The sequence below is a fragment of the Oncorhynchus gorbuscha genome, linkage group LG25, assembly GCF_021184085.1.
Source record: "Oncorhynchus gorbuscha isolate QuinsamMale2020 ecotype Even-year linkage group LG25, OgorEven_v1.0, whole genome shotgun sequence".
In the NCBI taxonomy this organism is placed as follows: domain Eukaryota; kingdom Metazoa; phylum Chordata; class Actinopteri; order Salmoniformes; family Salmonidae; genus Oncorhynchus; species Oncorhynchus gorbuscha.
In genome coordinates, this window is record NC_060197.1 from 24,109,244 (window position 1) to 24,122,767 (window position 13,524).

Below are 13,524 nucleotides of genomic sequence, written 5' to 3' on the forward strand. Positions count from 1 at the left end.
ACCCTGGCAATTTGACTGAAGAATGGCTGCCAGTCTTGACTTGATTGCGAACTGCAATCGATGGATTAGGCCTATGTGTCTATGGTTGGTTGCGGCTGTCAGTTTGCCTTTTGCAAATTTCAAAATACAATCAAATGAAAAATTTAGTTTGGAAAGCAAATGCTGACATTACTAAATTTGTAATGTGATAGGTATTTTAAAGGGATACTTCAGGATTTTGGCAATGAAGCCCTTTATGTACTTCCCCAGAGTCAGATGAACTTGTGGATACCATTTTTATGTCTCTGCACAATGTCATTGTGCAATGATTGGAAGTCTATGGTAACTGCTAGCATGCTAAATGATACCATAGACTTCCAGTCATTGTGCTATAACTTTCTTCATACTGGATGCAGAGACATAAAAATGGTATCCATGAGTTCATCTGACTCTGGGGAAGTAGATAAAGGATATGATTGCCAATATCCTGAAGTATCCCTTTGACATAAAACACACAAAAAAACATTTGATGAATGAAATATTGAATCGGTAGTCTTCCTCAAATAAAGGTGATGATGACACAATCTTTGTGAGAGGTACGGTATCTGATTTCATTGGTCCTCAACTTCCCAGCTAGCAATTCTAGGGAGAGAGAACGTTTTTGTAATCTTACCCGTAATGTTCCTCTAATGTTTTAGTGTCCAGTTTTCCATTAGTTAGGGGAACATTCTATCTATGTTAGTGAGAACCTTTTTAGCATGGTTTGGTGTTAAAGTTTGAACATTCCCTTAATGTCAGAACTTATATAGAACCTGTTTACAATGTTCTCAGAAAAAAATAATGTTAATGTACTAGACGCATGAACATTAATGTGTCCAGTTTTCTGAGGGTTAGGAGAATATTCCATCAATGTCCCACCAAACATACAGTACATAGTTCAATCGAGTACAGGCTTAACTGAATGACAACAAGGACAGAATGCAACATGGAATTTAATTTAATAGTTTGGGGTAGGCCTCGTCTCAGAGGAATGCTCCTCAGAGCCAGATACTGATGACATGTTGCACTCTGCTGGGCAGCTGGCATCGAAACACTCCCCCGCTGGGAGAACAGGGATCCGAAGATGGTCCTTTAGTTGGTGGTGGTGGGGAGGTGGAAGGTTGGTTGGTGGTGGTTGGGAGGTGGAAGGTCATTCGAAGACGGTTTCTGCAAAACAGCAAGTGAGAGACAGAAGGGTTGAGTTGGCATATAAATACTCCCTTAGACAGGGGTGTAAAGTACTTCATTAAAAATACTTGAAAGTACTACTTAAGTCGTTTTTGTCAGTATCTGTACTTTACTATTTTTTGACAACATACTTTAACTTCACTACATTCCTAAAGACAATTATACTTTTTACTCCATAATTTTTCCCTGACACCCACAAGTACTCGTTACATTTTGTATGCTTAGCAGGACAAGAAAACAGCCAAAATCATACACTTATCAAGAGAACATCCCTGGTCATCCCTACTGACTGATCTGATGGACTCACTAAACACATGCTTTGTTAGTAAATTATGTCTGAGTGTTGGAGCGCACACATGGCTATCCATAAAAGAGGTGAGACTCTTACCAACACGTACATGTTGGTTGTTTTGCTCTAGGACTCACACAGGCTCACACAGATTCGTCTGAAAGTCCCCTGGTATCAGTATGAAAATACATGCTAGTACACTATATATTGAGACTGTTTAGTGCCAGAAATGAGCAGTACAAATACATGTAAAAAAATATATATATATTTCCTAATCTTTCTTATCACTCTCAGATGTAGGACAGACACTTTATGTACAATTGTCCACTGTCAATTTGCAATGTCTTACAATGGGCATTTACCATCCTTAATTGGACATGCTCTAATATACTGCAGAAATGCCCAATTGACTGGCTCGTTGAACTCAGGGTGGACGAATAGTGATAGTGGTTCCTCTCCATCGCTTGGTGGTGCAATCAGAGAAATGGAAAAACCTCCAAAATGACCAGGGGTGCCACCCATTGGCAGGACCCGGGTGGGGGGTGCGCCCTACCTGGCCATGGACCGCTAGCACCCCCTGAAGCCATTTAAAGCCATATTAAAAATCACTCCTGGTAACCCGTTCAATTACCAGGTACACAGCTGTCCATTTGCAATGTATTACAATGGGCATTTACCATCATGAATTGGACATGCTCTAACATACTGCAGAAATGCCCAATTGACTGGCTCGTTGGATTCGAGATGGCCGAGCAGTGTTTGTGGTTCCGCTCCATCGCTCGTTGGTGTCATGTTTTGTCATAGATTGTCATGTCTTGTCCCTGTGCTTTCTCTTCTATTCGTTTCCCCCTGCTGGTCTTATTAGGTTCTTTCCCTCTCTCTCTCTATCTCTCTCTCTCTCTCTCTCTATCGTTCCGTTCCTCATTCTCCTAACTACCTCGTTTACTCTTTCACACCTGTCCCCTATTTTGCCCTCTGATTAGAGTCCCTATTTCTCCCTCTGTTTCCGCTTCTGTCCTTGTCGGATCCTTGTTTGATGTTTGCTGTGCTGTGTTCTTGTTCCGTCGTGTTTTTGCCTTCATCAGATGCTGCGAGTGAGCAGGTGTCTCTATCAGCTACGGCCTGCGCCTACCCGAAGCGACCTGCAGTCTGTGGCCGCTTCTCCTGTTGTTCCCCTCTACAGACTAGAGGATTTCTGTTATTCCTGTTTGGACATTACCTGTGAAAGAATTCAGGATTAGTCGTTTTCTGTTAAGACTGGAATAAACTCTGTTTCTGTTAAGTCGCTTTTGGGTCCTCATTCACCTGCATAACAGTTGGTGTTGATTTCAGCCTGTCCATTTGGTGATGGAAAATCCCTCATTAAATACATTGGAAATGGATAAATGTAAACTGTCTATTTGCAATGTCTTACAATGGGCATTTACCATCACAAATTAGACATGGTCTAATATAGTGCAGAAATGCCCAATTGACTGGCTCGCTGAACTCGGGATGGACGAGCAGTTAAAGTGGTTCCTCTCCATCGCTCGTTGGTGCAATGAGATGCAATGTCACGTTGGTGCAATGTCCTGCTCGTTGGTGTTGATTTCAGCCTGTCCATTTGGTGATGGTAAAATCCCTCATTAAATACATTGGAAATGTACACTGTCCAAATGTACAATGCAATACAATATTATACTGCCATCAAGTTAGCCATCAGTCAATAAGATATCATAATGACACCAAATTTATAAACTCAGCAAAGAAAACATCCTTTTTTCAGGACCCTGTCTTTCAAAGTTAATTTGTAAAAATCCAAATAACTTCACAGATCTTCATTGTAAAAGGTTTAAACACTGTTTCCCATGGTTGTTCAATGAACCATAAACAATTAATGAACACGCACCTGTGGAACGGTCATTAAGACACGAACAGCTTACAGACGGAATGTAATTAAGGTCACAGTTAAGAAAACTTAGGACACTAAAGAGGCTTTTTTACTGACTCTGAAAAACACTAAAATAAAGATGCCCAGGGTCCCTGCTCATCTGTGTGAACGTGCCTAAGGCATGCTGCAAGGAGGCGTGAGGACTGCAGATGTGGCCAGGGCAATAAATTGCAATGTCCGTACTGTGAGACGCCTAAGACAGCGCTACAGGGAGATGGGACGGACAGCTGATCATCCTCGCATTGGCAGACCACGTGTAACAACACCTGCACAGGATCGGTACATCTGAACATCACACCTGCGGCACGAGTTACACCAGGAACGCATAATCCCTTCATCATTGCTCAGACTGTCCGCAATAGGCTGTGAGAGGCTGGACTGAGGGCTTGTAGGCCTGTTGTAAGGCAGGTCCTCACCAGACATCACCGGTAACAACGTCGCTTATGGGCACAAACCCACCCAACCCATCGCTGGACCAAGAAGTGCTCTTCACTGATGAGTTGCGGTTTTGTCTCACCAGGGGTGATGGTCGGATTCGCGTTTATCGTTGAAGGAATGTGCGTTACACAGTTACACTGAGGCCTGTACTCTGGAGTGGGATCGATTTGGAGGTGGAGGAGCCGTTGTGGTCTGGGGCGGTGTGTCACAGCTTCATCGGACTGAGCTTGTGTTATTGCATGCAATCTCAACGCTGTGCATTACATGGAAGACTCCCTCATGTGGTGCCCTTCCTGCAGGCTCACCCTGACATGACCCTCCAGCATGACAAAGCCACCAGCCATACTGCAAAATGATTCTTGGTATGACCTTCTTAAAATAATTCCATATAGCTTAGTTTTTTCTGGGACACAAATGTTTTTTGAAACATTCCTATAAAATGCATCTAGAACATTAATATCTTATGTTCTGAGAACAAGGCATCCATGTTTTGTGTATGTTTGGTGGGACGTTGATGGACTATTCTCGTAACCCACAGAAAACTGGACATGAATGGACATGAATGTTCTTGCAAAGTTCTCATTTAACATGTCTCGAATATTAAAACCTTTTTTTTATTTTTTATTTCGCCTAAAATGACATACCCAAATCTAACTGCCTGTAGCTCAGGCCCTGAAGCAAGGATAGGCCTTGTGAAAGGAAACACTTGGAAGTTTATGGAAATGTGAAAGGAATGTAGTAGATTATAACACAATAGATCTGGTAAAAGATAATTAAAAGAAAAAAAACAACCGTTCTTTTGTATTTTTTTGTATTATTCCAGCCCAGGTGCCATTTAGATTTTGGCCACTAGATGGCGTCAAGGTGTGTGCAAAGTTTAAGACTGGTCAATGAAACATTGTATTGCTGTTCAAAATGTTGTATCAAGACTAACCAAATGTGCCTAATTTGTTTATTAATAACTTTTCATGTTCAAAATTGTGCACTCTCCTCAAACAATAGCATGGTATTATTTCAGTGTAATAGCTACTGTAAATTGGACAGTGCAGTGAGATTAACAAGAATGTAAGCTTTCTGCCAATATCAGATATGTCTATGTCTTGGGGAAGTTCTTTATAAGTTTTTTTATATGACCTTTATTTAACTAGGCAAATCAGTTAAGAATAAATTATTTCAATGACAGCTTAGGAACAGTGTTAACTGCCTCGTTCAGGGGCAGAACCTTGTCAGCTCTGAGATTCAATCTCGCAAGCTTTCGGTTACTAGTCCAATGCTCTAACCACTAGGCTACCCGCTGCCCCAAAAGTTATGGGAACATTTGTTGTTAGCTGGGTTGTGGAGTTAGTCCTGAGTTAACCTGCCCCAGAGCAGGTTAGTTCTGAACGATTCATTGCCATAGAAATGTATCTAGCTGAAAGGTGAGACACTTTCGTGGAGTTGAACTCATTTGACCTTGCTGATTTAAACCGGATTCGTAGTATAGGGCTCAGCTGTTTTGAAATGTGTTATGTATTGGGCCTTGTTATTGAAACTACTGTAATAAAATTCTAATGAACACATTTCAAATGTCACTTTTGTCAGACGGACTTTTATACTGAATTCCAAAGAAGCGGAAGTAGACGACTTTTATTCTGACAAAAATGTGCAACGAACACTGTAAATTGGTGTAACGTTAGCTAGGTGGACATTGTATTTAGCTAACTAACCCTACCTGTAGATATTTTTCTAGTATTATATCAACAAGTTCGTTGGGAAATCAGTTGATTTTTTTCAACGAACATAACTTTGTGTATTTGCAAGTAAGTGGCTTAGCTAGCTATCTTCTCAAGATGATTTACGTTTAGACTACCATTTAACGTTAGCATTTAGCTAACGTTCACTAGCTAGCTAATGAAATTGCATTTGTTGTTGATTTAGCTACTGTAGCTAGCAAATTAATTTAGTTTATAAAGCACTAACGTTAGTGCTACTTTTTGTTGGAAAACTGAAGCTATGAAGAGATATTTAGTGGAGTAGTCAGGGTAGCTAACAGTACTGACAGACTAACTAGCTAACGTTAGCTGATGTGTTTGCTCGAGCTAACTTTACAATCATATATTGACTGACTAACGTTAGCTAGCTGGTTAGGAAACGTTACCATAATCTTTGGTGTAACGTTAACTGCCTCGTCCTCCGCGAAACACACCCTAACTATCTAACTAGTCGCGCATACGCCGGTTATGTCCCTCTCGCCAGTTAGCTAACTGACGTTCAATTAACTTGAACCACTGAAGCTAATTAGCCAGCTAGGTATCTTCGCTTGCCAACTGTCATAATGTTTGTGCTTGATGACGCTTTCACCTAGCTTGGTCCCGCAACTAGCAATTACATTTCGATGGTTACTTTTAAGGTGACAGGTAACTTTTTAAAAGTCAAAATTGTTCATTTAAATGACAAAGATACTTTCACCTGACCTTACAGGGCAGGATGATACTAACAACCTCTGAAATAGATACTCCCCAGGATGAGAATTTCCATTGGTGACAATGACAGTGCTGGCGTGAGCATAATCAGGAACGCATTCTTTCACACTGACTGAGTGATGTTCTTTTTTTGAGTAGCTACAGAGATCCTTATCAGTCTACTACAGGGAGACTACAATGTTATTGTTTATTTACTGGGATTGGGCAGAATTACACCGGTGCACTTCAAAGAATTGTGACGTTTGTTGAATCCCGAAGCACCAAAAATAATGGTGAGGAGGAGCTTTGCAGACTCTTTGTGTCCGGAAGTAATTTAGCCATTCATTGTACACCTTTTGCGTTCTGTAGAGTTGCTATTTTCTCTATTTTTTTTTCGTGTCATTATATGAATAAAGTCTGATTTAATCAAGAAATATGATAGTCAGTTTATAAAACGTTAAAGGTACCGGACTGTGTTCTGTCTGTTGGAAAAAAACACTACATATCCCATTGAGCCAAGCAGGGAGAGGCTGCCAGTTGTCACAGTTCCAAGACCAGTCAGAAACGTCCAGCTAACCTTAGCCCTTGGGGGCTCCCGAGTGGTGCAATGGTCTAAAGCCCTGCATCTTAGTGCTTGAGGCATCACCACAGACCGTGGTCCCAAAGGGCGGCGCAGAATTGGCCCAACCATCGTCCAGGTTAGGGTTTGGCCGGGGTAGGTCGTCATTGTAAATAAGATTTTGTTTTTAACTGACTTGCCTAGTTAAATACAGGTTAAATAAATCCAATGACGCCTGTGGTTCTCAAAATTGAACATGGATCTGCGTTAAGTAGAAATTATATCCTTTGCCAGTGTTGTCTGATGGTTTGAGCCAGTCATGACTATTCTACAAACAATAAATAATGTAAGTTTCTTTCCAGCGGATTTCTTAGTGAAATTATTGTATAACTAGCTTTGAAGTTGAGGGTCTAGTATTTATGAAGTTGGTCATTGGTGATAACTGGAATAGTTTAGCAAGAGAAAAAAAACTAGCTTGGAACACCATTTAGCTGGGCGCACATGCACACTAGGTTAATTCAGGAGACAGAAAGTTAGATGAAACAATTCAGACTGAAACAATAGGCTACATCAGATGATATCTATTTAAAGAGAGCCAATCGATTTACAGTCCCAAAATCATTTTGAACTGTTAATTGCTAAAGGAAAGCCTTAAACATTGTTTGAGTGAAGTCTCTTCCGGACACGGTAGACGACTCCACCTCACCACTCTATAGCATCCGGTTAGGCCCTCCTCTTTTGCACCCCTCTCCTGTCTCCTCTTGCAAGGACATATAAGAGGAGAGAGAGAGAGAAGCTTTCACTCCTTGTTTTATACAATTGTTTTTGGTGATAAATAAGACAAGTCAATATGGCTGGAATGCGCAGGCGGCATTCTGTGGCCGTCCCAGCGATGGGCCTGGGTATTGGCCGGGGCAGCTTGGTGAGTCTATCTGATATTCTGCCTAAGACTAGGCTTGTCTTTAGGCTATAGCTACATTTATTTGATTGAACAAACAGCAACAGTCAGCTATTTTTGCCTATGACTAGTAATTGGCTATCTACATTTTGATTTGATTTACATTTCATTTTTTTGTTTGTTATTTTGCCACCTTTTGAGAACAGAACTGTATCAAGAGGAGTTTTCTTGTTGATACTGCTGGCAAAGAAATTAATATAAAATCATGGTTTTACTCACAGTGCAGGCGATACAGCAAGGTCCTGTAGATGATGATGTTGGTGATGATGATCTAACATGTTGTGGCTCCATGATCATCATGTGGCTCCATGGGTTGTCTATTCCAGTTTTGAAGGGTATTTCCTGGTGGATCATTTTTATTCCAATGTTATTACCAATGGCATACATGGGAGCTCAGTCTCTCCTTCTTCTCTTGTTTCTAACACCATTCCTGCCATGATTGGATCCTGGCTAGTCCTCCCAGTTGTCTGCCCTTCGGACGATATCCAGAAGGCTAGCTACCGTGAATCTGGTCTCCTCTCACATGGCATTGCCTCGCCGAAGACCGAGACCAAGATCCTCCACTGCCCCCATTTGACCATTTTTATGAATGAGTTCCTCTGTGTCTAGACAGTGAGTGGTGCTCTCTGTGTGTCTGCTGGCTGTAATGGTTACAGGGTGCTGAACCATATGACTGGGTGTGTGACTGTGTCCTCAGGCTGTCTGTGTCCTAGCTATCGACGAGTCAGCTGGTTGACATTCAGACAAAGGGAACTAGGCCTAATGATATGTCATCAACAATATGTTTTTTGAATCTAGTTCTTGTTGTGGAATAGGCCTTTTATCATATATTTTCCCTCTCAGCTTCTTCCTAGCTGTCTATATGGCCTAGCTAGTAGACAGAAGTCAGCTGTCTGATATTCACAGGGAACTATGCCTAATGGCTCACAAAAAAAAATATATATATATATAATAATATATATATATATCTATATAAATATAAATATATATATTTTTAAACTAGGCAAGTCCGTTAAGAACACATTCTTGTTTACAATGACGTCCTACACCGGCCAAACCCAGACGATGCTGGACCAATTGTGTGCCGTCCTATGGGACTCTCAATCACGGCTGGTTGTGATGAAGTCTGGATACGAACCAGGGTGTTCAGTGATGCCTCTAGCACTGAGATGCAGTGCCTTAGACTGCTGTGCCACTTGGGAGCCCACTTCTTCACTTGAGTCTGAGACTGCCAACATTGAAGTTGTTTCTGGTGACGTGAGGCATTGTGCAAAACAAAGTCATCGGCGATTGGGTTGGCTCTAACCATTCAGAGTATCAAAGCCAATGATACATTTACAAACTGTTGCTTTACCCACGTGTTCCGACCCAACTCATCAGTTTCTGGACCAATCAGATGGGCCCAAATGTGTTCACATTCGGTGAAGGGTCGGGGAGGTACTCTGATCCAGACTCCTTGCAGAGAAGAAACTAATGTCCTTGGGCGTGGTGCAGTGTTGGTGCAGTGAGTCTGGGTAGCCAGGCAATTAATAGGTCATTGAGTTGATGGCATATCCATTCCCCCTCAACAACTATTATTCACTTAAATGACACATTTCATGGTTTAAAGTCTTAATGATAACAAAATCAAAGTGTTCTTACTGACCACTTACAGTGGCTCAGTGTACAACAACAGTCCTTGCTTTCTGTCCCTCCAGCAACCATTAGTGGACTCTGCTCCACCCTCTAATGACCCGCTGTGTCCCCCTCTTTCTCCTCCCTCCCCAGCTCTTCAGCAGCCCCCTCCTGAGCAAGATGAGTGCAGACGGGGGCGGCAAGCCTGCCAAGGTGGGCTCGGTGGTAGAGGTGATCGGTAAAGGTCAGCGTGGCACGGTGGCTTACGTGGGCGCCACGCTCTTCGCCACTGGTAAGTGGGTGGGCGTGATCCTGGACGAGCCCAAGGGCAAGAACGACGGCACGGTCCAGGGGAAGAGATACTTTCAGTGTGATGAGAACTGTGGTATCTTCGTGCGCCAGTCCCAGGTAAGCTAAGTTTACACGTCACACAATATAGACACTTCATACAGTGCATTCAGGAAAGTATTCAGTCCCCTTGACTTTTTCCACATTTTGTTACGTTACAGCCTTATTCAAAATTCATTTAAATTGTTTGTCCTCATCAATCTACACACAATACCCAATAATGACAAATCGAAAAAGTTTTTTAGAACTGTCATCAAATTTATTAAAAACAGAAATCCCTTATTTACATAAGTATTCAGACCCTTTGCTATGAGACTTGAAATTGAGCTCAGGTGCATCCTGTTTCCATTGGTCATCCTTGATATGTTTCTACAACTTGGAGTCCAGCTGTAGTACGTTCAATTGATTGGACATTGAGGTACACACCTGTCTATATGGTCCCACCCTTGACAGTGCAGGAAACCTGGCACCACCCCTACGCGAAACATGGTGGTGGCAGCATCATACTGTGGGTATGTTTTTTTAGCGGCAGGGACTAGGAGACTAGTCAGAGATCCAGTACAGATGAAAACCTTCTCCAGAGCGATCAGGACCTCAGACTGGGGCAAAGGTTCACAGCCAAGACAATGTAGGAGTTGCATCGGGACAAGTTTCTAAATGTCCTTGAGTGGCCCAGCCAGAGCCTGGACTTGAACCCGATCAAACATCTCTGGATCATCTCTGGAGACCTGAAAATAGCTGTGCTGCGACGCTCCGCATCCAACCTGACAGAGCTTCTGCAGAGAATACTGGGAGAAACTGCCCAAATATAGGTGTGCCAAGCTTGTAGTGTCATACCCAAGAAGACATATGGCTGTAATTGCTGCCAAAGGTGTTTCATCAAAGTACTGAGTAAAGTCTGAATACTTATGTAAATGTGATATTTCAGTTTTTTTTTTGCTTGGTCATTATGGGGTATTGTTTGTAGATAGAGGGGGGGGGGGGGGTTATTTGATCCATTTTAGAATAAGGTTGTAAAGTAACAATGTGGAAAAAATCAAATTTTATTTGTCGTATTTGTCACAGGTGTAGACCTTACAGTGAAATGCTTACATACAAGCCCTTAACCAACGATGCTTTAAGAAGTTAAGAAAAAAAAATGTGATAAGTAAAAAAATAGAAAAAGTAACAAATAATTCAACAGCAGGGTTCTGAATACTTTCCGAATGCACTGTATGCACTCCAATGCAGATGCACGCACTCACGCATAAGGGGAAGAGAAGATATTTGATGACGAGACATTCATTTTAGTGGGCATAAACTACTTGCATTGGAACAATAGTATTCACAAACACACACTCTGTGGTGGACTGACGTATTGAGCATCTCTCTCCCTCTTTATCTTTGTCAGATCCAGCTAGTGGAAGATGGATCCAGTGCCACCTCTCCAGACACCCCAGAGGCGGCCACTGCCAAGTTCCTGCCCAAGCAGAAAGGTGAGCTGGATAACAAAGCTTTTATACTGTCATTTAGGCGGCCTCCTACAGGTTCTGGACCCATGCTCATACAGCGTCTCAGAGCAGGAGTGTGATCTAGGATCAGTTTTACCTTTTCAAATGATTATTAGTAAGATTACATGGACAGAGGGGACCTGATCCTAGATCAGCACTCATACATAGACTGTGAATACTGACCCTGGTGTTCCTCGTATGCTCCACTCATAAGACTACACTGTAAAACTTTACATTGATGATACCAAAAAAGCATTTATAAGTAGTTTATAAACTAGAATGAGTTTGAGATAAATCTTTTTTTTTCCCCCCAGACATTCCTGAGACTCCGAAATCAGTCAAACAGGTGCAGTAACAATACAGACAATATATGGGTTGTTTTAGAATGATTTGTGCCCTTGTGCTGATTTATACCCCGTCCCTCTCTTCTTCCCCTCCCTCCCATTTCTCCTTTTTCAAGTGATTGTCCTCCCTTTCCCCTACTTCTCTCTCTCCCTCTCCTTTCCCCCCCCCGAATACCGTTACAGATGCCCATTCCCAAGAAGGTATAGATATTTAAACTGTGCTCATCTGCCTTGCCATGGTGCTTGCTTGTCACGTTTTCTTTTCCAACTTTTTTTTTTCTATTTAGAATTGATCTATTCTGGGTTATATTTGTGCTCAACAGTAATATATTTTCTGTAGTTTGTCTTTCGCATTTTAAACCTCAACTGTTTTACATGGACATTTTGTGTGCTCATTTTTTCCCCCTTTGATTTCTTGAGACATTTGGGAGCATGATTTCACATTTTTGGGCTGTTACGCACATTTTTTTTAGATTGTATTTTTTGGTGAACCTTTCTGAGACAACTGTATGCTTGCTTGCATTGTGATGCGCCGTGTTTGTGCCTGCACATCACTTGGGTTTTGAATTTGAACTCATTTGATATACTTTCAAAAATCAACTTCACCCACTAATCTATTACAGTATGTCTTCAGATTTTGAACACAGTAGTTATGGTCAGTACATACTTGCATAAAGACTTAAGTGGTTAATCCAGTAACACACAGTAGTAATCCTGCCTGTAGAGTGATATCTCTGTGTGTAGACTAATCTTAACCCTGTGTATTTCTGCTCCTCTCGTACTGCTATTTGCTGCCCTCGCCTCCTCTGCTGGGCCTATGTATGTCTATCTGTGTATGTGTCCTCTATCCTCTCCTCCGCCTCTACCCACCCTCCTCCAGTTCGTAACCCGCCGTAGTACCAAGGTGAGCCTTTGAACATCAGGCAGAGGCATTCAGTGAGGTAACAGGGGTACTAAGAGGGAAGAGTTCACCTGTCTGTCATTTTGTGTATCACATAAAATGAAACATGGGTTATAGCTCTTAGATATGGATGTTGTAGGAATGTAACAGATTAGGAATGCAGAAGGTCATCTACAGTCTATAAATTATGTTCAGAGTGCGATATTCCTGCTACAGTGTACATCATATAGGTCTAATCTGATAGTAGCCAATAATTAACATGCAGTATTTCACACACACTACATGGAGTATGTGTATCTGCATCGGCCTAACTATAGAATGTGGGTGTAGTAGTGTGTAAAGTTGATATGTAGAGAATGCCCACAGGAAGAGAGATCACAGCAGCAGACAGTTCTTCGAGCCCTAACAGAGTCTACTTTATCACACACAACAACAGTTGAACACTCCTGATCGCCTCTCCTCCTCCAGCTCCCTCCCCTCCCTCCTCATGGTACGTTCCAGGCCTCAAACCACCTCCTCCCCCAGGGAGAGACCAACTCACATCCTGGAGGGGTGAACTCTGGTTTTTCTGGTCATTGGTCAAAATCCCTACAATAACTGGAATGACTACAGCGTGTATATAGTTTGTTTTTGAAACCAAGTTCCCACAAAAGGGAAATAGTAACTTGCTGCTGTAGTTTAGCAACCATCTACAACCAGAGTTCACCTTTTTCCATATAGTTCAGTAAACCTGTGCCAGTTCCTTCAAGGACAGTTGATACTTTTTAGTGTAGGCCAGATCAGTACTGTAAGGGGAGACTTATATGGCACTGGGTGTGGCGTTCTATCACCTGTGTGCCAGGTGTGTTGACTCACTATGACCGGTTCACTTTACCATGGGTTGACCTTAGTTCACCTGGGTTTGTTTGTCTGTTCTTAGCCTGCGTGCCAGTCTGTTTCTGCTCTCTTGCCTACTCCTTATGGGCAAATAACAGCAAATGGATCTAGGACCAGGCTATGTACCTGT

General features: G+C 42.1%; 1 protein-coding gene and 1 long non-coding RNA gene across 9 annotated transcripts in view; one reads left to right on the plus strand and one right to left on the minus strand.

Annotated features, from left to right (window-relative positions):
• LOC124013526 (dynactin subunit 1-like) overlaps positions 1-13,524 on the plus strand; it is a 45,042-nt gene that overhangs the window by 13,234 nt on the left and 18,284 nt on the right. For 2 of the 8 annotated variants that reach the window (XM_046327819.1, XM_046327820.1), the window contains exons 1-7: positions 7,768-7,785; positions 9,589-9,843; positions 11,174-11,258; positions 11,588-11,619; positions 11,801-11,818; positions 12,498-12,521; positions 12,955-13,008. In XM_046327819.1, the coding sequence (XP_046183775.1) occupies positions 9,616-9,843; positions 11,174-11,258; positions 11,588-11,619; positions 11,801-11,818; positions 12,498-12,521; positions 12,955-13,008 (441 nt within the window). In that variant the 5' untranslated portion in view covers positions 7,768-7,785; positions 9,589-9,615. Of the gene's footprint in view, positions 1-5,499; positions 5,663-7,767; positions 7,786-9,588; positions 9,844-11,173; positions 11,259-11,587; positions 11,620-11,800; positions 11,819-12,497; positions 12,522-12,954; positions 13,009-13,524 lie in introns of those variants that run through there. The other 6 variants (XM_046327824.1, XM_046327827.1, XM_046327826.1 and 3 more) reach the window with 5 other exon arrangements.
• Positions 961-8,501, minus strand: LOC124013528. Its single transcript, XR_006834887.1, has 2 exons — positions 8,041-8,501; positions 961-1,185 (listed from the first exon to the last, which is right to left on the minus strand). It is a non-coding gene; the product is annotated as an uncharacterized LOC124013528 (long non-coding RNA).